The sequence below is a fragment of the Epinephelus moara genome, chromosome 4 (assembly GCF_006386435.1).
Source record: "Epinephelus moara isolate mb chromosome 4, YSFRI_EMoa_1.0, whole genome shotgun sequence".
NCBI classification, from domain to species: domain Eukaryota; kingdom Metazoa; phylum Chordata; class Actinopteri; order Perciformes; family Serranidae; genus Epinephelus; species Epinephelus moara.
Window position 1 is genome coordinate 20,137,784 of NC_065509.1, and position 24,100 is coordinate 20,161,883.

At 42.2% G+C, this 24,100-nt stretch overlaps 1 protein-coding gene across 1 annotated transcript; it reads right to left on the bottom strand.

Moving 5' to 3' along the window:
* Nucleotides 1-1,047: 1,047 nt before the first annotated feature.
* col23a1a (collagen type XXIII alpha 1 chain a) lies at nt 1,048-21,414 on the bottom strand. Its single transcript, XM_050042425.1, has 24 exons — nt 21,325-21,414; nt 20,394-20,453; nt 19,957-20,031; nt 18,020-18,136; nt 14,455-14,481; nt 14,312-14,338; nt 14,127-14,180; nt 13,979-14,038; nt 13,821-13,865; nt 12,933-13,010; nt 9,995-10,039; nt 9,828-9,872; nt 9,610-9,690; nt 9,472-9,525; nt 9,239-9,313; nt 7,730-7,756; nt 7,586-7,645; nt 7,435-7,506; nt 7,312-7,338; nt 7,151-7,204; nt 6,977-7,063; nt 6,704-6,802; nt 5,788-5,826; nt 1,048-4,990 (listed from the first exon to the last, which is right to left on the bottom strand). Exons 1-24 carry the CDS (start codon nt 21,412-21,414, stop codon nt 4,940-4,942), a joined length of 1,449 nt encoding a protein of 482 aa, XP_049898382.1. The 3' UTR covers nt 1,048-4,939.
* Nucleotides 21,415-24,100: the final 2,686 nt, after the last annotated feature.

Sequence of the window (24,100 nt, forward strand, 5' to 3'; positions counted from 1 at the left end):
GAACTGAACTCGAGTCCAGCTTCTCAAGTGGACCCTGGTATGTCAGTCTGTGCTCAGGTACAGTAGCCTATACAGTTTGCAAATTAATCAAACAAACCAGACTTTGGGGTCAAGTGTACTCAAATTTGGGCCCAGGTCCCTGACGTCAAAGTCTCCTCAGTGTCTGGCGACCTGTCCAGGGTGTGACCTACCCTGCCTCTCACCCAATGTCAGCTGGGATCAGCTCCAGCCCCCATCACCCTGAGTAGGATGGGTGATTACAGATAACGGACGAATGTGTGTTTTTGTGCAGCTTCTGTTTGTTTTTTTTGGTTTTTTATCTCTCTTATCAAATTTTTTCTCTCTTTGGATAATAAATTGCCATGTGTTTACTTTTCTAAATAATTCGAGCACGGTCTCACTCCGAAGTCATCAAAATCCAGTGCTTGGGCAGTGACTTTTGGCGTCAGAAACCAATGAAAAAAAGCGTCCTTTAACTTTGGTATGATACACAGACGGTTGCTGTTATAGTTCAATGGCGCCCGGCGGTGTCAGGGGGACAAGGATGAAAGTTAAAGCGATGAAAATCCCAGTGGGGTGGACGGAGGGATGGGTTCAACAAACACTGACTTTCATCCGGAGCGATGTTCGCGACCTGCAAGATTCTTAAGTCAAGCACTGTTCTTTTTTTCTAAACCTAACCACTTCCTTTTTGTTGCCTGAACCCAACCATGTGTGTTTGTTGTCAAAGGAAAAAAGATGTCAATTTGTGTTTTTATTTTGAAAGACACTGTTTGTAAACGTTACATTTCCTGGGAAAATGGAAGTGTATCTTGAAAGAAGAGAACTTGACCTGGTGTCCCAGAACGTCAACAACCAACGCACCCGGAGTACCTTGCACGTACTTGGAAAGTCCATGACCAAAACGTCAATATGTGACGAGGTCGGAGTGAGAATGTGTTGATAATTCCATGCCTATGTGCCGTGTGTTGTGTCACTGCATTTTTTTAATATGTGCATGGTGAAACATCTTGGTGTTGTATTAATGTCAAAATAAATGAAACCAAATTAATTTTACATGATTATGATTTAATAGACAAAAAACATGAAACTGGAGAGCTGACTTCAGTCTACATGTTTAGTTGACCGGATTTCACGTTATACATTTTTAGAGAAGTAATTACAAAAATAGCTTAATTCTTTTACAACCAAATACACAACCGAAAAGAAAAACATTCTCACAAAGTCAAGCTAATACTGTGATATATGACTTGCTAAATCACCAAACTGTATTCAGACACCGTGTCATGTATACTGACCCCATTAGACCTTAAAACTGAAACTGATAGAATCTGCAAAAGAAATAAAAAACATATCACAATGTTAAGTGACAGATAACCATCAGCTTCCAGTGAAATAAGCTAAGAACAATGTGGTTTACAGTTTAAGCTTCCTGCTTCTAATGTAACTTCTCAGTCAATGTTTTTGTTTTCAGCTTTTCTATTTCAGCTTAATGATATGCAACTCATTTAGGGATTTGTGTTTTGTAGAAAAGATTTCTATACTAGTACCTTTAACTTCATAAATGAGTGGTGCAGTGCGATCTTTCTTGCAAAACCTTTCTAAAGTTAAAACATTAGGTAGAACCTCACATCATATGTATCCCACTGATATGGAAATGGCTTTGTGTGATGCCAGTAATTCAGCTTTGTACTTTGCAGGTATACTGTACATACATACTGTAAAAGGAGCTTTGCACAAAAAGAAAAATTCAGATAAAAAGTCATCTTACACACTGTCATTTCAGACCTAAACAGGGACGACCACTACAGAGATATGTGGCCTTCATCTTGACTACTGCGACATCACGTAAGCCTGCTAGTTTAATTACAAACAGAAAGTCAGCGTTACTAATGTACTGTGGGTTTTCTGGGTTCAGTATTGGGCAGCCTGTATGTTGATGGTGACTGAAGATAATCAACCAGTAAAACACTGTTCATATTCAGGCTGACAATAAAAATGTTGTAAATGATTGTCCGTCAGTCATGCCTAGCGATTAACCAGAATATATATTGCTGAATATTTTTCATATTGTTAAAAAAGTGCACCAAATATCAATGTAGAATACACACATGTCCACTAAGAAACTGAAACACATTTTTCCATTTGTGCAGTGGTGCCCCCAGAAAATTTTTCATCGGGGCAAAAGCAAAAGCCAGAACTGAATTTCAGGAACTTGCTTATGCTGCTGAAGTATAAGGCTAGCTGAAAACTGTATGGAGAGGGAAGGAATCGCATCCTGATATACTTTGGTTTCTTATTTTACAGTTAATATTACTAATTATCTTAGACTGATACTGGTGCAGTTAACATTTAGAGTTCCACAACAATCCTGTTTTAATGTGTTATATATCAATACATTTTAAGGAAGTCATTGTTCGTCAAAAAGCTGGTTGTCCTTTTTGTGGGAGTACATTGACTGTAAGGAACAAAACATTTATTGGGAACGAGCCTTTAAGTTTAGGGGAGACTCGTGGGTGCCCATAGAAGCCATTTTCATTCAGATATCTTGAGGTGAGAGTTCAAGGGACCCCTTTGAAAATCGCCATGCCAGTTGTTCCCTCGCCAAATTTTTGCCCAACTTTGGAGCATTTGGCCCCTTTATGGCAACCTATGCTGACATGGTTGGTACCAATGGTTAGTACCAATAGATGGATGTCATAGCCTCTTAAAGAGAGTAATATCAGCCTCCAGTTAATCAGTACACCCAGTTACAATTTCTTTTTCCCCATGCTCATCAGCCGTATTATCCTCCTTAGACCCTGTGTCCACATATCAGGACATCATATTTTGGGTTTACTTGACCTTATACTTCATTCTATGCAGTGGTGTAGTGGTAGTTGATGAGGTGGGTGTACTACTAAGTAGATGGACAGATTAGCGTGGAGGAAGTCGGTATACTCTCCTATATATTACAATGGCTTTTTCGCTGATAGGTGGGTATACTGTAAATGGCCCGAAAAAGAAGTGGGCATACCCCGTATACCTGCGTATACCTTCCACTACACCACTGATTCTATGTAACTTAGACCTATTGTCCCTGTTCGTGGGCACATTTTGGTGCCATCTAGTGGCAGTAAGAGCACAATACACTAATCCATGTAAAAACAAGATGGCAGCCAACTCTACAGCCAGTCTGCAGCCGATTCCGACACAAAAGTGGACAAGGTCCAAAACCTGATCACATTTAATGATTGCAACTTCGTAACTTATGATTAATAATGTTTGTAGTTTGATATGGCAACAAATTTGACCAATTTTAGCAACAGTATGGTAAGATGCTGTTAATTAGGATGTACTCGTTTGATTTCATTACGGTCTTGTTTGAGGACATTTGGACTTAGTTATCGTCGACAATATTTCGTTTTTTATACTTATCGGGCTCTGCCAATTACAAATAGCTAACAAAAGTTCAGGACTCAGGAGGTTATACATATTTTTTATGTTATAATACTTTAAAAAAATATATCTTTGTCATATTTTATTGTAACTTTTCTATTCTTAATTTATGTTCTTGAGTGTTGCAGTACTTGCCTTATTCTTATTCCTCTTAATATGTTTATTGTATGTTTAATGTATGCACCATAAACAAATCAAATTCCTTGTAAGTGAAAAACCTACTTGGTAATGCTGACTTCCAACATTCCTTTAAAGAACAATCTATGTATAACTGTGGACATGTGTGAGGTCTTGCATATGGATATGCAGAACAGAGCTTTAAAACGGGTACATAAGAGTATTTAAGCACCAAGAAATTCCATCTGAGAAAAAAAAAGTATTACAAAGACCAAAACACACGAATAAAAGTCATCTGATTGGAAAGACTAAAACCTTTTGTGATAACTGAAAAAGTACACACGCAAAATGCTAAATAAGTTAGAAACCTTTGTCCTAACGTGCATTGCTGAATAAAAATGAATAATTACCCCAAAAACTGTGTATACATTTGATTCAAATTTCATACTTTAGTCTGTTAGTCCTTCAGTCCAAATGACTAATATTGATTCAAAAATATCAAACAAACAACACACATTTAAGTCAGCAGCAAAAACTTACACTGTTGTCCAGAGCAATCAGGGCAACAGCAATTAAACACGTCTTCATCAGTGATTAAAGGATAATGATCAGTCAAAAGGCAACAGTTACACAGAAAATTAAGGAAAAAAACTGATTGGTAATCGTTTGTCAAGGCAGCTGAAACACTGGTTTATCACAAATACTGTAAATGGTTCCTTCAAATCTGGCCTTGAAGTTGCGCTACCTATATATTATACAAACATGGCAATGCACAGGAATGCAAAATGTAACTGGACATGAAATATGTAAGAATATAACAAAGGAACACAAGTCACCACTGCCACAAGTGTGAGCCATTAAAAGGCAGACTCACTGACTTCTCTGAGTGGCTTGCTCAAATGGAAAGATGATTAAAGGCTGCTTATTGCAAATGAAACTGAATCTACTGTTGTTTGAGGTTTCAATGAGGGACCACAAGTCATACAAGCTGTCAGGATGCTAAACAACGCTGTGCCTTGTTATGATCATGCATTTAATGAGTGAAAACCTTTACAAAAGAGCCGTACAAGAGATCACCACAACTTGTTCAATGTATCTGTGCAGTAAATCCTTCCTTATGTGCCAGTGACGTCAAATAACTTCGACCGGTTGTCAAGCTGTCGCGCAACATCATCAGCCACAGGTGTGTCTTCGCTTCTCAGGTGAATGTGGAAATGCAGGGTTCTCTGCCGCCCCCTCCTGGAGAGTTTCCATAACAGAGGATCTGAGTGTTCGGTGTGACACTTGAGGCATGACATGGCTTGCTCTGCCTCATAAAGGCCAGTCTGCCCCTTGAGCTCTCTGCCCGTCTATGTGTCCTTTCTCCACCAGGCCCTGAGCCCCTTTAGGGCTGAGAGAGACGCTTGCGTTTGAGCTTCTGTCTTGCCATTTCCTCCTTTTATAAAAAACAGAGAGAGGAGAAGAGAGTACTGACCCACGTTCCTCCATCTGCCACTCCCAAAGAGATCTGTCCATCCATCCATCCAAGCATCCGTGAGACTGGGTAAGTGCACACACAGTTATATCCATTCGTGATTACAATCAGGCAGCGAGTCAGGCTTTGTTAGTAAGGCCGCGAGACCGTCAAGGCACTCCAACACTGTCATCTGGACTGTCCTTCAAAGTAAGAGTCCAACTGCCAGTTCAGTTTCTTCTCTTCAAAACCACAGCTGCATTCTCAACGACGCTGGATCTCTACAAAAAGCTTTCATAATACTGTAGACTCAAGAATGTCCTTGTTAAAAAAAAATCTCAATATATTATATAAAACGTTTTATGATAAAAAAAAAAAAGGGAGCGGGTTGTTGGTGTAGTATTCAATTGCAATATATACCATATCAATATGTACAGACTCCATGCTGCTGGTTAGTCATCACTGCAAAAGAAGAATAGTAGGGATTGATTATTAGTAGCATATCAAATTAAAAATATGGATCTCAAATACTCATGCTTGACATTTACAAGCTCACACACTGTCATATACTTACAAAATGCCCCTGTGTCAAATCAGAGTCAAGCAATAAATTTAATGCTGACAATCCTTGGGTCATAACGTAGGCTTTAGTTGCACATAGTGTTAGGTTTTAACTGTTCTATGACTGTGTCGGCTGCTGTCTTATAATGAAATGCTAATTAATTCATTATTAGTTAGAATATGTTTTTAAAGAAAAAGTTAGACCTCTTAACACTCACCTTGTGCCAGCAGCCTGGTATGGGCAGCCCGTCTTGTCCCTGCAGAGAGAGAACACCAGTGGAATGTTAACACGGAAGAAAATGTCATGGGACGCATGCTTAAACGCACCTTACAGTCGTGATTCTGATTGTGGGTCATCTAGTGGTAGTAAGAGCACAATACACTAATCCATGTAAAAACAAGATGGCAGCCATCTCTGCCAAGTCAGTCTGCAGCCGATCCCGACACAAACGTGAACAAGGTCCAAAACCTGATCACGTTTAATGGTTGTAACGTGTTTATTTATGATTAAAAATGTTTGTAGTTTGATATGGCAACAAATTTGACCAATTTTAGCACCAGTAACAAGATAAGATGCTGTTAATTAATAAGTACTCATCTGAAGACACTGGGACATTATTATCGTTGACAGTGTTTCATTTTTTATACTTATCGGTAGTGATGGCCTCATGAAGCCTCATGAAGCATTGTCTTCATTTTCTGTGTCCACTAGATGGCGCTCTTGGTATAAAAAGAGAGGCCCAAAGAATGACAATTCAGTGTGTTTTAAACCTTTGGTTCAACAAAAAGCACCATCTTGCGGGCCCAGAAAATAAAGAAAATGCTTCATGAGGCTTCATGAGGCCATCACTGCTTATCGGGTCCTACCGATCACAAATAGCTAGGAGAAAGAACATCTACTGCTGGCTCACTTAGCACGACTGAGCTAGCTAGTGTTACAGCTCAGCTGAGGAGGATATACATCTCGTGCTGTCACAAGCACGTGCCTCTCTTTCATGAGCAGATGGTGAGGAAACAACTGTCGTGGCGATTTTCAAAGAGGTATAAGACATGACAGAAAGTGTTTGAAAAGAAAATATCAACATGCATAGATAGTGACGTGAGACGAGGAGGAAGGAAGCAGAGATACTGTACCACAGGACAGGGGGCCTCAGGGCCGGAAGGAGGAAGAGGTGGAGGTGGAGCGGAAGAAAGCCCTGCCTCCTCAGACACACCTTTAGTCTCATCACAGCCCTGTCAGCAAGAGCCAGTTACACATTCACAGCATTGAGGAGGAAACTCAGAGAAACACACAGAAAATGACAGAAACAGTGCTGAGAGAAGAAAGCAGGGAAATACAGTATAGTGAAAGGAAAGTGATAGTAAGTTAAGTGTTACAGTGTGTGTGTCTGTGTGGAGGTGACATACCACAGGACAAGGCTGGTCCAAGCCCGGAGGACCCTGCTCTCCCTTCTGGCCCTTTAGACCCCTCTTTCCCACTCCTCCCCTGTCACCCTGAGCATGAAGAGGGCAGAAACAACTGATTGTTGGTTGTATTGTATTGAAGATAATGAAGTATTTCCTTCTGGTTTCTGTACTAACCTTATCTCCTCTTTCCCCTCGGTCACCTTTCTCTCCCATCAGGCCTGGGAAACCCTGGAAAAAGAAGCACAAACGGGTCAGAAGGCAGCTTATCACTGGAGTTAAACTGAAAACGATCTAATTAATAATGTCAAGATCGAAATTTCTAGTTAGAAACTTACGTCTAGTCCAGGCTCCCCTGGTCTGCCCTGCAAACACATATTCACACATATAAATCATTACGTATTGTTTACTGACAATAAAAAAAGTTTGTAAACTATTTATGGAGGTGATAGGGTGCTTACTTTTTCTCCCTTCGCACCTGGAAGACCCACCAACCCTGCAGGCCCAGTTAAGCCCGGGCCACCGTCTAATCCCTGCAGTTAAAGTTCATTATCATCACTGTGTCATGTCCAGGTATATCATGTTGTATTATGATAATAATCGGTCACTTACTCTGGGTCCAGGAGCACCCAAGTCCCCCTTCTCTCCCTTTATTCCAAATCCAGGCTCACCCTGCATTAGAAACACAGGAACAATGAGAACCACACAACATGTCATAGCCTCTACCATGTACTAGATGTGTGGTTTCAGTCTTACCTTAGGACCAGGCATTCCATGCAGCCCCTGAAAAACATTGTGTACTGTGAGTGTGACGGCTACAGGTGCAAAAAACAAACTTGACTTGAATAGTTTCTACTTTGGATGCTGGTAGTGATTTTAAGAGCAGGGTCGGTTGGGACATTTTTGTATCGACTTTCTATTACTCACAGACTATTTGAACAGTAATGAAAGTAAATTGAACCCTGGATAGATACAACTGTCTGCTAACAATCATAATTTTTAGAGCCCAACCCAAAAGGGAAAGGCACAAGTTTGTAAAATGTAGTAACTTTCCCCAAATTTCAGCCTCTCTGGGACGGTTGGGACATCTTGTTCTGGCCTTTAAAAATATCATTCCAATTTAAAAAAAAGCAACTTTTGGAAATTTGTTACAAAGAAACTATGAGCAACATTGTCCCAACCACCCCTGGGTAATTGTCCCAACTGTCCGCCACCAACAAAAATTCAGACAGCTCATACTAGCATAACTAAAAGACCAGAAAATCAGCTTTCCGATGACATTTTTTGTCTATGTGGCATAACTGGTTTGAAGAAAGGTATTCGCACATCCAACTGTCTCAGATGCAGATGCGTTGGAAAATATCACTGGAGTCTTTGAACAGAAAATCCCGCACACTGCTCTTTCTCAGCTTCACAATTTATTAGTAAGTGCTAACAATTCGGTCCTCCTGGACATTCGTCAAGAGTGTTCACCGCCATTATTTCCAACACTGACCTTAAATAAAAACTGCCCCACCCATTGAGTGGCACTGTGGGTGTGTTTCTCAATAACTGACAACAAGGGAACAAAACAACCTAGAAAAACCTAGAAAACCCAAGCTCCTCACACAATAAAGGCTATTTACAAAATTATTTACCAAAAATGTTGATCTTATGAATGAACACATCGGCCTTGCAGCTTTCATAAATCATTTAAAATTTTCAACATTGTATTGTCTTATGCCATGTCTCATAAATTAGTCTTTTTGAGATCCCAAAACCATTAAAGCATGACACACCATGATATCTCATCATTTAATCCTTTGGGACCCTTGTACTTTTGTTTGTGGGATATGTGACATATGGTGCACAGGCTGTTGTCAGTTACTGGGAAACACACCCACAGATTAATTCCCTCACACCTGTGCACACCTGTGGAATGGGTGGGGCTGTCTCTATTTAAGCTCAGTGTTGGAAATAATGGTGTTGGACACTCTCCACGAAGCTCCAGGAGGACCGAAACATTAGTGTCTGTTCAAAGAGTATGTGGCATAACTAAAAACAGTATGTTAGAAGAAAAATAACAAAAGAGCCAAAAATTTACTGACACACTGTAGATTTGAAAATTAAAACAAATTGTGAGGAATAGTAATAGGGCCTCCACTTAGAGGTTGAAAGTGAAGAGGATGCGGCTAAGTACGAGCATGGTGAAAAGCACAGGTATAGTTGCTTTTTCTAAAAGGCACTGTCCCCCTGTCCCAAGCAACCCTACTCTCCCCTACTCACCATAGATCCAGGGGACCCAGGGACTCCTGGTGGGCCAGGTGGGCCAGGTGGGCCTGGCTGGGAAATCATCTGAACCTGAGCATCATTGAAATTAGACGAGTCAGAAATAAAAATAACAATCTACAGTAAAGTGTTTAATGGGCTAAAACATGCACAGCTACTAGTCCTCTGCACTGATCTGATATGATACACATATATGAGTGAATGTTGTATTGCGTGTGTGTGACACCAACCAGGTTATCATCCATTCTGCAGTCGCCTTTCTCTCCTTTGTGTCCGTCCATACCCTGACCCACATAGAGCAAGATGAGCTGTTTATGCACTTTCCACTGTTTGTGTATCAGAGAAACATGTTTATTGTCACTACTTACAGTAGGCCCAGACAGCCCCATCTCTCCCTTCTCTCCCCGCTCGCCAGGAGGTCCTGTCTCACCCATGTCACCTTTAGGTCCCTGGAGGCAAAGATTCAAGAAGAGATGTCACGTTAAGCGTAGCAAGGAGTAGTCCGAAAGAATAACTAAGCTCTCATACAACCATACATAAACCATATAAAAAAGCCTGCACAATCAACAATCTCATCAGACCCTACCTTCTCCCCATCGACTCCTGCAGGCCCAGGTAAACCAAGTTCACCCTGAAGACGACCAAGAGAAAAAAATATACACTCAATCAATAAGACCGGCTTAGACACCACAAACTCAAGTCTTAACACAAAATCTACTTTGATTTTAATTAAGCATCATCAGAGCTCCTTACCTTTTCTCCTGAAGGGCCTGGGGGTCCAGGTGGTCCAGGTGGGCCCTGTGGAAAGACAGAAAATGACCCAGTGATATAAATGCCCATATAAACTCTATGTGGCTCATCTTACACTGAATTACATTTTTTCCATTTTGGACCTGCAATAATGTTTTGGCCACTTGGGGGCAGTGGAAACAAGCTGTAAACACAACATCACCACCTTTAAATGACCAGTGTGTAGGATTTAGGGGGATTCATAATTTTGTTTTCATTAATGTATAATCACCTGAAAATAAGAACTGTGATTTCGTTAGTTTGGAATAAGCCAGTTATATCTATATAAGGAGCAGGTCCTCTTCCACGGAGCCTGCCACGTTGCACCACTGTGTTTCTACAGTAGCCCAGAACAGACAAACCAAACACTGGCTCTAAAAGGGGACTCACTGCAGGTTCTTCCACATGCTTGCAAATAGAGGGGTGAGTGGAGGATTATTCAGTTGCTTGCAATCTGCAACTTCACCACTAGATGCCACTAAATCGTACACACTGGTCATTAAGGTTGATGTGGCAAACGTGTTAGCAAAAAGTTGCTTATTTGCACATCCAAGAGATATAGAGCAACATCAGCATTCATTTGGAGTTTTGTTTGTGTCCTAATAAATGGCTGTCTAATCATTTATATATCTTTTGCTCCCCATGGACTCCTGAGGGAAATATCTGGCTCTTTAATGCGACATGATGTTCACCAGCTAGTTGCTAACTTTGCCTGTTTGCCTTTTGGCATGGATGGCAGAGTGGGGTTTATTATAGAGCTTTTTGTGCTGAAAATGGCTGGCTGTTGTGGCCAAAAACATCGCTGATGAGAGCTGTGACATGGAACTTCGACAATAAATATGAAAAGCACAAACAAAGACCTGAAACATGCAGTAAAGCTTCAGAGAGCTGAAAGGAACTGCAGAGATAATTCGCTGTTGATTCATCACTATGATTGAAACCTTTCACATACAAGAATGTTATCCATTGTTGAAAACGCTGATTATAGCCACCTCTGTCATTTTAAGACCGTCACATTGACATGTTGTGTATATATATGGCTGTTTAGGCTGTTCATCACAATGTTGAAGAGACTGGGAACTCCAACATAAGGCTTGTACACCAGCCAACACAAAACAATACAAGAAGGATGATGGATTTCACAACACAAGCCTGACAGTAAACAAAGCTGATGACTTCTTCGTTCACTGTGTTCACTGATCACAACCAACTTGAAGCAATTTTATCTTATAAAGATTGTGCTGACTGTGGTTTGTGGTACACAATAGCCTGGCATCATTTTCCATTCTGTTAATTGTTTTGATGCAGGATGAGACCGTCGCACAAAAACAAGAGGATCAAAGCAGTCATGTGATTTTATGTAACACTGACGATGGATGACGAATAGCATACCATATCCATCCCATACTGTTTTCTGTGCTGGTGGATGAGTGACACCCTCCTAAATCACACTCCTTAATCTTTACATTCACAAGGTTACACTTGTTACTTCTTCCTCTGAAGTCCACAGCCATCTTGAAGTCATAAAAAAGGAACCCATGTTCCCTCCCGGAGGTGTACATGCCGATTCTCCTCTTTTTTCTAACTTGTAACTTTTGGTTTGTCTTCCATTCAAGTCATGGACACCGCTACATGTTTAAAAACAACTATTTGATCCGAGATCTTCCATCAATTGAAAGTGAAGGCTATTCATGCAAATAATTATACAGAAAGCAGAATGATACTAACAAGCAACCAATTTCAGCATGGTTATAAACCAGAGTCATCATCACCTAAAACTTCACCACAGATGAAACCAATAAGGCTTTTCACACAAACAAGTGAACAGGTCATAACACGAGCTGGGTGGCCAATGAGCGCTCCCCGCTTTCACTCTAGCTGAGACCTTGCGTGTGATTCGGTGCCAACTGATCCACGTTGGCAAGAGGCTTCTGATAAGATCTCAGGTTCATGTTTTCACCGACTCCTTTGTAACTATCTCACGCTGCTGTCCACAGCGTCGCATGCAGAAGCCCATTTCAGACCAGGTCTGAGGGGACCTGATGCATAGTGGTTTTTAATCAAATGCACACTCCACTGCAGAGATAGTCATCTGTTATTAGCATGTAGCACGGTACATGGTAAAATCAAAGGGTCTTGTGTATGAGGGGGATATGAAACTGAGACTGTGGTGACTATGAGGGGTCCCCCCCCCCAATCCTTCCCAATGCATTCCCCTTGTGCACTCAGTTATGTGGAACACAAATGCATAGACATAAAAACACCATGCTGCCCTGAAGCAAGTTACAGCCACGTATCTTGTGAGGCACGTTGGATATATGGCATGGAAACACACTCAGAACAATGTAACAAAGGCTGTTGATTTTTCTGCATGATTAAGCATGCTTCTTTAGGCTACATGTTATCTGATAGAAGAGCACAGCTGTACTATATTTGCTGGGGCTGTGCGTTTTCTCCTAAATGAATACACAAGAAAGCCTCGGAGTAAACCAGAGACATTTACTGATAGTCTAGATGTGACCTCCAGAGTGACATCCAATACATCTGAAGTACTGGGTGGAGGGCATCTGCTGGCTGAAGCAGGTGTGGATGCACACAGGGTGTTTGTGTGAGTGTATGCATAAGTGTTGGTTACTGATCACTCCACCAAAACCATGCAGAAACAACAGCTGATTACCGAAACACTGATGGTGTTGATGGCCTGTCGAGAAGAAATGGTGACATGTTCAGTTTTGCGGTTCCAAAAAAGAAAATATTCAGATATGTTTCTTACCACGCAACCATTTCTGAGCCTGTTTAAGTCTTTTTTCTGACGCCTAACTTGAGATTCAGTGATAAATGTCTGACGGAATATTTGATGCAACCATAAATCTAGTCTCATTGACCCTTTGATGTCACTCACCTGGAAAGCATCTAGAAGCTTCCCGTTGAAGTCGATGACGTCTGAGGAGCCTGTGGCGCCTTTTTCGCCGGGATAACCCTGAGGCAGAGACAGAAACGCAGGAATGCGAGATACATAAACAAACTGAGCATAGCGTTAGTTCAGGCAGGTCACGGTGTCAAGCTCAGCTCACGTCCCAGCTACATCAGCTGATCTCAAACAGTCCAATCAACTGATGGAGCAGCTGATTGATGGAAGGGAGTCAGCTGATAGATCACATGATTCCTTTCTATGCAACCAATTGGCAAATCTCATTTGGGGCACCCTATTTAAACTGCTCTGGCCTGCCTACTATTGCTGCTTCCTCTGCAAGCTGCTTTGCAACCTGCCTCCACCCCAGCTCCTCCTTTTTATGCTGCGTCTGACTTATCTGTGCCTGTTTTTCATTGATGCTGCTCTGTTTTGTTCCTGGGGGTCTTTGCTGCTGCTCTCCCTGCCTTAGGCTTTCCATGTAGGCACATGGAAGGGCAGGGAGGGTTGCTCTGTCTGCCTCTGGCTTTCCTCATTTGCACATGGAAGGGCAGAGAGGTGTGCTCTCTCTGCCTTAGGCTTTCCTCATTTGCACATGACAGGGCAGGGAGGTGTACTCTCTCCGCTTTAGGCTTTCCATGTGGGCATGCAGAAGGGCGGAGAGGTGTGCTCTCTCTGCCTTATGGCTTTCCACGTATGCACATGGAAGCAGCTTTCTGTGTAGGCCCGAAGAAAGGCAGAGAGGCCCCAGAACAGAGCCATACTGCCAAATATAACTGGAAATTAAGTATCTCTGACTAAAGTGTTCCTGACTGAACTAAAGATAATCATAATACATGTGTTTATAACAGAATGATTTTAGGGTGTTAATACACATACCATGGGTCCCTGTGGTCCTTGCTCTCCTGATTCCCCTTTGTCCCCCTGTTTGATAACACATACAAATATTTAACATTAACATATGGTGTAGAAAAAATGCAATGGATATTTTATTTGTGGTTGTAATGTTTAAATGCTATTTTATATCGGTCATCTACCTTGAATCCTGGGATTCCATCCATGCCTCTTTCTCCTTTTTCTCCCATACCTGCCTCGCCCTGTTTCAACACATTCAATATCAATATCAACACATGGAAAGATACATTAAAATGCTCTAGCTAATGGGTGATTAACGCTTATCTGTACCTTCGCTCCTGGAGGACCCTGTGGTCCTGGATAGCCAGGCTCACCATCTTCTCCCTGTTAGTTCAGAACAGTCGATAAATGTCACAAGTACAAACTTTTTGGTCACTTGACACTTCTGTAGCAAATAGCAGAATAGCTAAGACACAAAAAACGAGTCAAGCTGAGTAATCTATTAGGGATCTTACCGGCTTCCCAGGCAATCCCTGTGGCCCCTAAGGCAGAAATATACCATAATTATTCAGAAAAAGACAAATCATCACTGCAGACTTATAATAGTAATTTGCTTAGAACTACCAGATTGCTTGAACTAGATCCGAACCACACTCACCTCTACACCATCACGACCTGGGAAACCCTGAGAAGGACAGAGGAGAAACTCAGATATGGTGTCAATTTCAGGTAAATCCCCATCAAAGGGCTGAACAACTTTATCCACTAGATGTCAGTGTTTACCAAAGCAAGGCCAGTCCATGGATTTAAGTTAAACCAGCACTTATTCTGAGCCACACTGACGGGTGACAAAAAAAAAAAAGCCCCAAAAACACAAAAACAAAATACAGATGCATCCACAGGGCACAAAGGCTCATTGAGTAGTTTCATATGCTGCAGCCACAGCAGTCATCAGATCTCAATCCAAGTGAACACCTATGGGAGAGTTTGGACTGGCGCTGTCCTCCACCATCATCGAAACAACAACAATTTTTAAAGGAATAATTCACCCACAAAATGATCGTTTGTATGTCAATTACTCACCCGTGTTGCAATGTATTTGTGAAGAAAACTTTCTTTTCTTGGATGCCTTAACGGTTAACGAAGAATCCAAAAACAGAGAAAATTCTGGATGAATTGGAGCAAAAGTGGGCCATGTTTAACTACAGCCACACCATATCAAAATATCCCATAATACAGTGCTTTTATGGCAGCCAATTAGGCATCTATTTCGATAACTATGGTTTCAAATCTTATTTATTCAGTCGCATACTTCCCAAACACATGTATTTTTACTAAAAAAAAAACCTTAGTATTAGAGTCTGGCATCAAAGAGAGCACAAATAAGTCTCACTTTTATTCAGTTACCCTTTGGAAAGGACTGTCTGTTTGAGAAGTACTGAGCATACAGCTGGATAAATGAGATTCGGATTATACTGCACGAGCTGTGTGACAGTTTTGAAATAGTTCAACTCATCAATTTTTCTTACTTTTTGGATTCTTCGTTCACTTTGGAGGCATGCAAGACAAACAAAGTTTCCTTAATGAATTCAACATAACTCAGGGTGAGTAACTGATATACAAATGATCATTTTATTGTTGAAGTTGTACATAGTACCATCATTACTACACACTCCTGGCTTCTTACATTATTGCTTGTTTGTCATGTTTTTTGGACATGTATCATTGAGGGTGATTTATTATGGTTTTCTTACATCATACCTTCCTCTCAGTATTGTTGTCATGTTTTTGGACATCTATTAGTGAGGTTGAACATTTGAGTGTTTTTGTGCGCTCTCTCTTAAATGTACAATATCACTGATGACATGTTTTTAGATGTATTTTACTGGGGGTTATCATGAGTTATACACTACTTTTCACGTTATAAGTTTGTTGTCCATTCACTCATATTGTTTTTTGTCTTTGTCATACATATTTTATATTTTTCAGTTTGTCACAATATTCATCAATTCTTATTTCATTTCACTGTTGTTTCCTCTCTATTCATTTGGCACTGAACCATTTCTTGTCACTGAATATGCTAATCATTTATAGCATGAGCTCTTCAACTGCACACCTGTTTCCAATGCATTTTACACCCTGATGAAGATTCTCTAGTCGAAACGTGTTGGTTATCCATGCTTTAATGAAGGATTTTTAACTACAGTCAGAGTGCTTTGGATGCATTTTTGGACTGCCTGCTTGTACTTTTGACTCACTGAGTGAGCTGGCCAGTCGTTTTTTATCTTCAAGGGTTTTTTCCTTTGCAATTGGCAGGAGATGACTGTGGAGCCCTGCTGAGGACTTGGTGTATACCCCCTCCCTAAGACAAATACCGAGAGAGTATTCCATGTCCGCTCTCTGGCATCTGTCCATCAGTGATTTGGGTTATTTAGGTAAACAGACCTATTGTGGCTGTTTGAGAGGCCCAGGTGGACGTGTGCTTGGAGCAACATCTGCTATGAAGTCATCCATGGCAGAGACAGCTTAGTGGGAACTTGTGTAAGAGCCCTCTGCTATCAAGTAGTTGTGTTTACTTGATCACTCAATGCACTGTAATAAATGCATGATATAAATTGGAGGTTATTAACCTTCCGCTCTGTCCTCATATTTTACAATAATGTGCAGAAGCTACTCAGATGTGTTCCAGCTGGTTTTCTTCCTCCGGCGCTCAGCCGTCACATACAAACTGTCACCCTGATCTCCTCTACTCTCTTTTATTCCCATCCTCAGTTGCTCCAGCAGCTTTTTAACCTCTTCTCTCACCCCTCTTACCTCCTCCTCCTCTTTTGATCTTTCCTTCACAGCAGCGGGAAACAAATCACCGTTGCAAATAATTTTTTTGCACCTCCTTTTATCCTGAGCGCAGCAAAGGATGGATGAAGACCGGTTCAGATGTCAGATACATTTCCAATTAGGGACGATACTAAATTTACTTAAAATGATTTCTTGAATTTAGATATGCTGAAACAAAGCAAATGTTATTTACGGACAAGTCCGCCACAGCAGTTTCACGTAGCTGTGCATCAGACAGAAACAAGGTGCAACTTTGTTTAAGCTGTCATCCCCTTAGTTCTCTGTTTCCAGATACAAATGTCAAGGGTTTAAGGACACACACACTGGCAGGCTTGCTTACTTACTTTCTCCTGCTCAGCCCACTCAGACATCTGCCCACAACATGGAGCGGCTATTAGCGCCACTCTACTTTGTTTTGCTGTTTTGGGTTTTGCAATGCCTTTAATCAACTTGGAGAATACATTTGAAATTGACTGGGCTACAGGACGGGCCTCCTCACTTCGACCCGCCTGCTTTTAGTCATTTTTGGAGCTGTGCTGGCTTTCCTTTTTGTCGGTTCTGCGTAAGCTCTCAACTCACCCACGCTGAAGGCAACACTTTTCACTTGAATCCTTTTGTTGTCCCGTGCCAGTTTAGGTTAAAGGAGCATTCATTCCCTCACTTGGTCAAACAACAATTACCTTATGGCCTCTGTCTCTCTCTTCCATCCTACAACCACAGCTTTAAGCTGCCACTGCCTATGAACTAAACTCTGGGAAGCAGAAAGTAAATTTTGAGAAACATAAACTGCCTCAGGCGAGGAGCATAACTATTGTTTGGTGAGGCCGGCAAACTGCCCATGAACCCGCCACAGTGCCATATCTGTTTCAGGGGTGCACAGCGACACAGTCGTGGTGGGAGGGTGGGAGAATGGGGGGCGTGTTGGAGAACTTTGTGGCCGCTGTCTTACACAAAACAGATGAGGCCAGGAGTAGAGCTGCTATTCTGGGAGCTTTTAGGTAAGCCACAGCTCACTGGCAAACCCGGAAAAATGAGAATATGGGTTCACTGCTATTTACTGCGTAGACCCTTTTTCCCCTTAATATGTGTATATAAATGCACATTGACACATAGAATACACACATTTGCAAGCTGTCATACCCTACTGTCGAACCCTACCAGGTCAGAACAAATGGGGTAACGGCAGCTGCTGATGACTGAGGTGTTTTACATGACTGCATTCTTTGTGGTGTAACCTTAGTTAGAGGGTAAGGAAAAGGGGGAGAATGATGGAGGAGGACGAGAATAACAGCAACTAAGTGGAGTGTGTGGGTGTGTATGGGTGTATTGTTTTGTGTAGTGAGTGTATGTTCTGGCACTTGTGATGATGCATGAGGAGAGGCTCTTACCGGCTCGCCAGCAGGGCCACGTGGGCCATCCTTGCCTGTGTTCCCAGGGGGGCCTCGGGGGCCAGGGGGGCCTGGGGGACCGGGAGGACCAGCAGGTCCAGCCTGGCCTTGGTCACCCTGATGAAAAATAAAAACAATAACAGAAGAATGAGGGAAAGGAATACAAGATTTAATTTTTTTAATACCATGAAAAAGCAAAACATTATTTTAGTAACAGTTGGATTGATGATGGACAGCTATGTGAGCCCATTGATATGCTCAGAATCAATGGTGCTGCTTGCAATTTGTTGGACGGGTGTACAGTTGGAACACAATACTGCAGGGATTGCTACTGCGCAGACTCTGGCTTTAAATGACGTCACCAACGCAAGATGGCAACTGCTGTATCGGGGATACTTCGGCTTCATTTTCGGGGGAGTGGGAATAAGTTGAGATGCATTTTCCATCTTTATATACAGTCTTTGGTCCCGGCACCCAGTGGCTGTTACACTCACACAAAGAGGCACCCTTTAGCGGTGGTGTGAGAGCCACAGGGTGGGGGCATTTTTTGTTCCAAATACAGTTGTAGCATAAAGAGCCAGAGAGTCGCCATAGGGTGGGCGAGATGGTGGATGGGTCAAGCAAACTGAGCTTCCATCTGGAGACAGTCAATCGAGTTATTTTAATAACAACGTAGTGTGCTAATATGTACAGTATCCTGCACTAGTGATGTATGTCATGTGACGTTCTATCAGAATAGCTACAAACTTACTCATTTTAAGCAAAGCCATGATTTTTTTCGAAACTGAATCACCTAATTTTGTTGCCTAAACCTAGGAAATTAAACATAAAAATGAAGTTTTAGACTTACATCCTAACTTTATTTTGAAAAGAGACATTTAATGAGTGGAAACTGTACATTTCCTGTGAAAAAGGATGTTTATTTTGAAGAAAAAATGCATGTAAAGGGCAGAAATTGACACACCATCCCTGAATGTCCAATAATGACGGTAGGGAGAATGTGTTGTCACATAACAGATGGAGACTTCAAATATGACAACACAGACAGACTGGAGCTGGCAAAGAGCAGCAGTCCTCATTCAGTGAGTCAGTCTGATATTTAGTCACAGAGTGAAACACAACCATGCTGACAAATGCACACTCACACACAAGGAACTGTTAATTGAGGACAACATGGGGCGTTTCTTTTCTGTTTATGCTCCAGAAAAACAAAACAGGACCGTCACCTCCTATTAAAGATACTTTCATCACTGGTTTTACATCAAACTGGGGACACGTCCCTTTCTGTTGATTTCTACCCTCATGCTTGTGCCAAAGAGAAACAATTAACGCCCTAAAATTCTTGCTCACCACTGACGGGGGATGCAGGCCCAGTGTTGTCTCTATAGTCACATGGTGACACTTCCTCTGCACCCTCTCATCTCTACAGACATGTGGTGCATTAGGCGCTGCTTTGTTGCGGCAAGCAACATGGCACAGCAAGCCCTTTCATGAAAGTGATATTAGCAAGAGCTTCAGATAGAAGACTGAAACCTTATTTCCTTGCGCTGATAATTATTATGTCTCTATTAAGCTCAGGCTTGAACTAAACTGTCACCAACAAAGCTCTTTTATTCTCCTTGTAATGAGAAGCACACATTTCTTGAGGCTTTTTGAAAAGTGTGTGATCTGTCTTCCAAGATGTTTTCCTACATTTTTGGATGCTTTTGAACTTTTATATAAAATGTCCCATAACAAGTCATGTTAATACAACTAAACAAGCCAGCACACACAAGGACATTATGAAAAAATGATCAAACATGAAATCAATGAGATGCAACATGACTGAGAAAGTCGAAAAAAGAACGAAAGAAGGGAGATACACGGCTGATCAGAACATGAATAAGAAAGGTTGGTTAAAGTGTTAAAAACGCACACATGCCTTAGTTGTGGTCTACCTTCAGAAAGCGTCTCTGAAAGCTACCGGACTGCTCTCCAGAGAGAAAACCATGGTCATATCTGGGGAAGACCATCTGAGAGGCAAAGGGACAAAGAGTAGGACGACAGAAACAACGCAATGAGGGGAAAAACAGGGGAGAGGACATGGAGTGTGTTGAAAGACAAAAGAGAGGGAGAAGAGAAAGGGAGAGATGAGTTAAGAAATTCATAGTTAATGACAGTAAGAGAGCGCAGATCAGAGTCCAACCAAGAGAGAAATGACTGCTGTGGGAAAAACAGTTGAGAGTTCAGCAGCCTCTGAAGCTGTAAGCCAGAAGGGAAAGCTCAAGAAGAGTGTTTTGCTCTTCTGTTTGCAGGGAGAGTGACAGATCAGCAGCCTGACAGAGAGCGGAGACTGCTGGGAGGACTAAGGAACACTTCGCTTGGAGGGACAAACCTTGACGGTGAGAATCTGATTACTGTGCAGACCTGCATATGTGCTGTAGTTAGGAGGACCCTGAAGAGAGGAAGTGACAAAGGGAAAGGTGAGGCAACTTTCTATAACATACAAGTGTGGCCGCAATTGGCTCAAGATTTAAACAACCTCATACACCAATCAGCCACAACATTAAAACCACTGACAGATGAAGGGAATACCATTTCATGTCATTGCAATGCAATGTTCTGCTGGAAAGCTTTGGGTTTTGGCATTCATATGGATGCCACTTGACACTCACCACCCACCCAACACTGTTGCAGACCAGCTACACCCCCTGATGGCAACATGCCCCTCATCCCAGCAGGACAATGTACCATGGCACAACTCAGGAAACTGCTCAGGGATGACCCAAAGAAAGTGAAGGGGACCAAGTATGTGAGTGGACCAAGTACGTCCCCTTATGTTAACAGCAGTGCCCGATGACAGTGCTCCCCCCCCAGCAGCACAATGCACCATGCCACACTGCAAAAACTGATTAGGAATGGCCCATACAATGTGACAAAGTGCTCATGGCCTTGAGCACTTTGTCACATTGTATGGGCCAAAGTGCTCATGGCCTTGAGCACTTTGTCACATTGTATGGGCCAAAGTGCTCAAGGCATTGATCTGGCCTCCAAATTATCCAGATCCCAATTCAATTAAGCATCTGTGGGACGTGCCGATTACCCTAGAGTCAGGTGCAATCCTTGGTGGGGCCTTCTTAGATCAGATTTGGCTCTGACCTTTCGAGGAATGGACACAGGACCTCTGGGGTGTGTCCTGTGGTGTCTGGCACCAGGTCGTTGGCCATGGATCATCTGAGTCCTGTTGCTTGCAAGGTGGGAATCAGCACGTTCCACAAATGCTCAGTTTGATTAGGATCTGGGGAATTTGGAGGCCAAGTGGATGCCTTGGGCACTCTGTCACATTCTTCAGGCCACTCCTGACCAGTTTTGGCGGGGTGGCATGGCGCATTGCGCTGCTGGGGGGCCACTGCCATCGGGGTGTGCTGTTGCCTTGAGGGGACGTACTTGGTCTGCAACAGTGTTTGGGTGGGTGGTGCAGGTCAAGTGGCATCCACATGCATGCCAACACCCAGGGTTTCCAAGCAGAACATTGCATTGTAACGAGATGATCAGTGTTATTCACCTCACCTGTCAGTGGTTTTAATGTTGTGGCTGATTGGGGACATTTCTGAATGAACATAAATACATCATCTGCAAATACTAAAACAATTGAAACTAAGACCCAGTTTCTGTCCCCTTTGCCCTTTCAGAAACTGTATCTGGGGTCTCTCGCTCCAACATGTATTTAATTGTGTGTGTGTGTTCCATTTAATGTCTTCCCATCCTTCCCTTCGCGACCAAACCAAATAGAGGTGGCTTGGCTCTTTCCAGCCGACAGACAGTAACTGTGATGATTGTCTGTCGAGCTGAAAGGAGCAGAGTTTGTCTGCCGCCACAGAGCTCGGAGCACTGTGCTGCTTCTCTGGTTGAGTTCCCTCCAAAAACACATGGAAGGAAGGACGGGGAGAAGATCTAAGAGAGGAGGGAGGAAGAACAGCAGGGGGATAGCAGGGAGAGAAAGAAGAGGAGATGCAAGCCTGCTCATGAGGTTTCCGTTAACAGGCTGCGGTGAGCGCTGGATAGCTGAGGTTCTTCCAACACCACAGAACCCTCCTCCTCCTCTCTTTGCCTATACACTCCTCTCTTCCCACTGTCACATTCACTCATTCACACCGTTCCCACCATGGAGACCACATACACATATGCCCCTTAAACATTTCATAAGAAAATAGGCTGTTTCACAGTGGGCTTCCCCTTTACCTCGTTCTCATCAGACCTTAGGCCGATACTAAGACAAACAGCCATTCAACTTCAGAGCCCCCTCTAACCATGGCCTTTTTGTAGCTGCTCCGGGGGAGGCAAGAGGAGGCTTTGGCTCGGGATGAAACTCCCATCATGGCTTGTCTTTCAACACAGTCGGCAGACAAACCTAAACATGCAGTGACAATGTCCTGCATATGGATGTGACAGTATGGAGGCTGGGAAAAAGGCCACCATCTTTATGCCATTCAGTAAAAGTTGCTTTGGAGAAAGACGCAAGACTACACGTGACCTTTTGTCATGTTTTTGTTGGTTCTATGACATCTGATTGTGTTTTAACCCCCCTGCTATCCTGTGTTTGTATTGTGTTCTGGGATCAGATTCTGCCTGACAAATGCACTGAAAATGATGGATTGACAGGAAGTCACAGGTTGACATAAGATTCATGGCCACTTCCTGTTTTCACATGTTTTCGCTCATCCTCTCGTGGAGTTAAGAGGTGAACAAGCATACAATGTTGAGATCAGGACAAGATGATGACTGAGCTTGTGAACTGATGATTTACTCCCACTGCACCAGATTTTATCTGCTCAGCTTCTGTGGACTTTGATTCATGTGGATTCATAGCTGTGAAGAAAATCATGTTTTAAACATTCAGGGACCAACAGTTTTTCATTTGCCTACCTATCTAGCCATATTTATGAAAATGTACCGCAGTGCCAAACCTCATTCACAAATACAGTAGGTTTGGGAGCTGCAGGGTTTGTTTTGAACCGAGCCTGTGTCTCTAAGCAATACTCTGAGGTTTTTCGGCTTCAGGCTTATCCAAAGACATCCGAGCTCCAGAGGCCTCGTCCAAATGCAATAGTTACCATTTGGAAGAACTATGTAATGCAGAATGCCAAAAATATTTAATTCTTGCATAAACTATTACCTCAAAATCTGAAGGGATAAGCTGGGAAATCAAATGGCGTACGCCTTGATAGGAATCAGGAATTCCTGTAATGTTTCTGAGCCGCATCATAAATACTGTTCCGCTGGGCAGCCCTGTCAAATTTACACTCCATTTGTGCTCTGCTATAAAACAATAGCTATTCAGTCTCCTTCCAATACTCATTACACACACTGTTATGCAAATACTGTCAGGCTCCAGCACTCAGAAGATTTATGACTACACATCTATTTCTAATTATTATTCTGAACCTCATTTGTTGGATATTTTCTAAAGAATGTCAGTAATAATAAAGACAAGCAGCAAGTGGCCGCAAAAGCCTTTTTAAGAGGAACATTTGTAGTTTTTAAAAATATTTTGTGTGTGAGTATTTTGAAAGTTGAAGTGGCCCACAGTCAGAGTTATGGTCCTCATAAGACAGGCCAATGCCAATATGAAAATTGCTGGATTTGTCTGGTTAGATAGTTATGGCCCTTTGACAAGGCTTTGAAAAAAGTTTGCTGTCACTTAAAGTATTTATAATCTTCTGTTATCCACGTGACTTATCTGAATTTGCTGAATGTATCCAAACGTCTATCAGGCTTTGTGCTGAGTTAAAGGTCCAGTGTGTATGATTGAGGGGGATATATGGCAGAAATGGAATATAATGTTCATAAATGTGTTTTCAGTAGTTAACATTCACCTGAAACTAAGAATTGTTGTGTTTTCGTTAGCTTAGAATGAGTCGTTTATATCTACATAGAGAGCAGGTCCTGTTCCATGGAGTTTGCCATGTTGTTACTACAGCAGCCCAGAACAGACAAACCAAACACTGGCTCTAGATAGGGCCATTTTTATCGCCATTATAGTTCTACCTGCCTGGCAAACAGGAATTTCAGTTGGGAAGAGAAAATGACCTTCTGGCACTC

Bases quoted from the DNA above. Each gene is read 5' to 3' on its own strand.
- col23a1a (XM_050042425.1), bottom strand. From the start codon at position 21,414: ATGGCAGTGGCCCCCCAGCAGCGCAATGCGCCATGCCACCCCGCCAAA. The intron at 9,873-9,994 runs GTAAGGAGCTCT...GGTCGTCTTCAG, and splicing joins CAGGCCCTTCAGGAGAAAAG to GGTGAACTTGGTTTACCTGG. The intron at 7,339-7,434 runs GTAAGCACCCTA...ATGTGTTTGCAG, and splicing joins CAGGTGCGAAGGGAGAAAAA to GGCAGACCAGGGGAGCCTGG.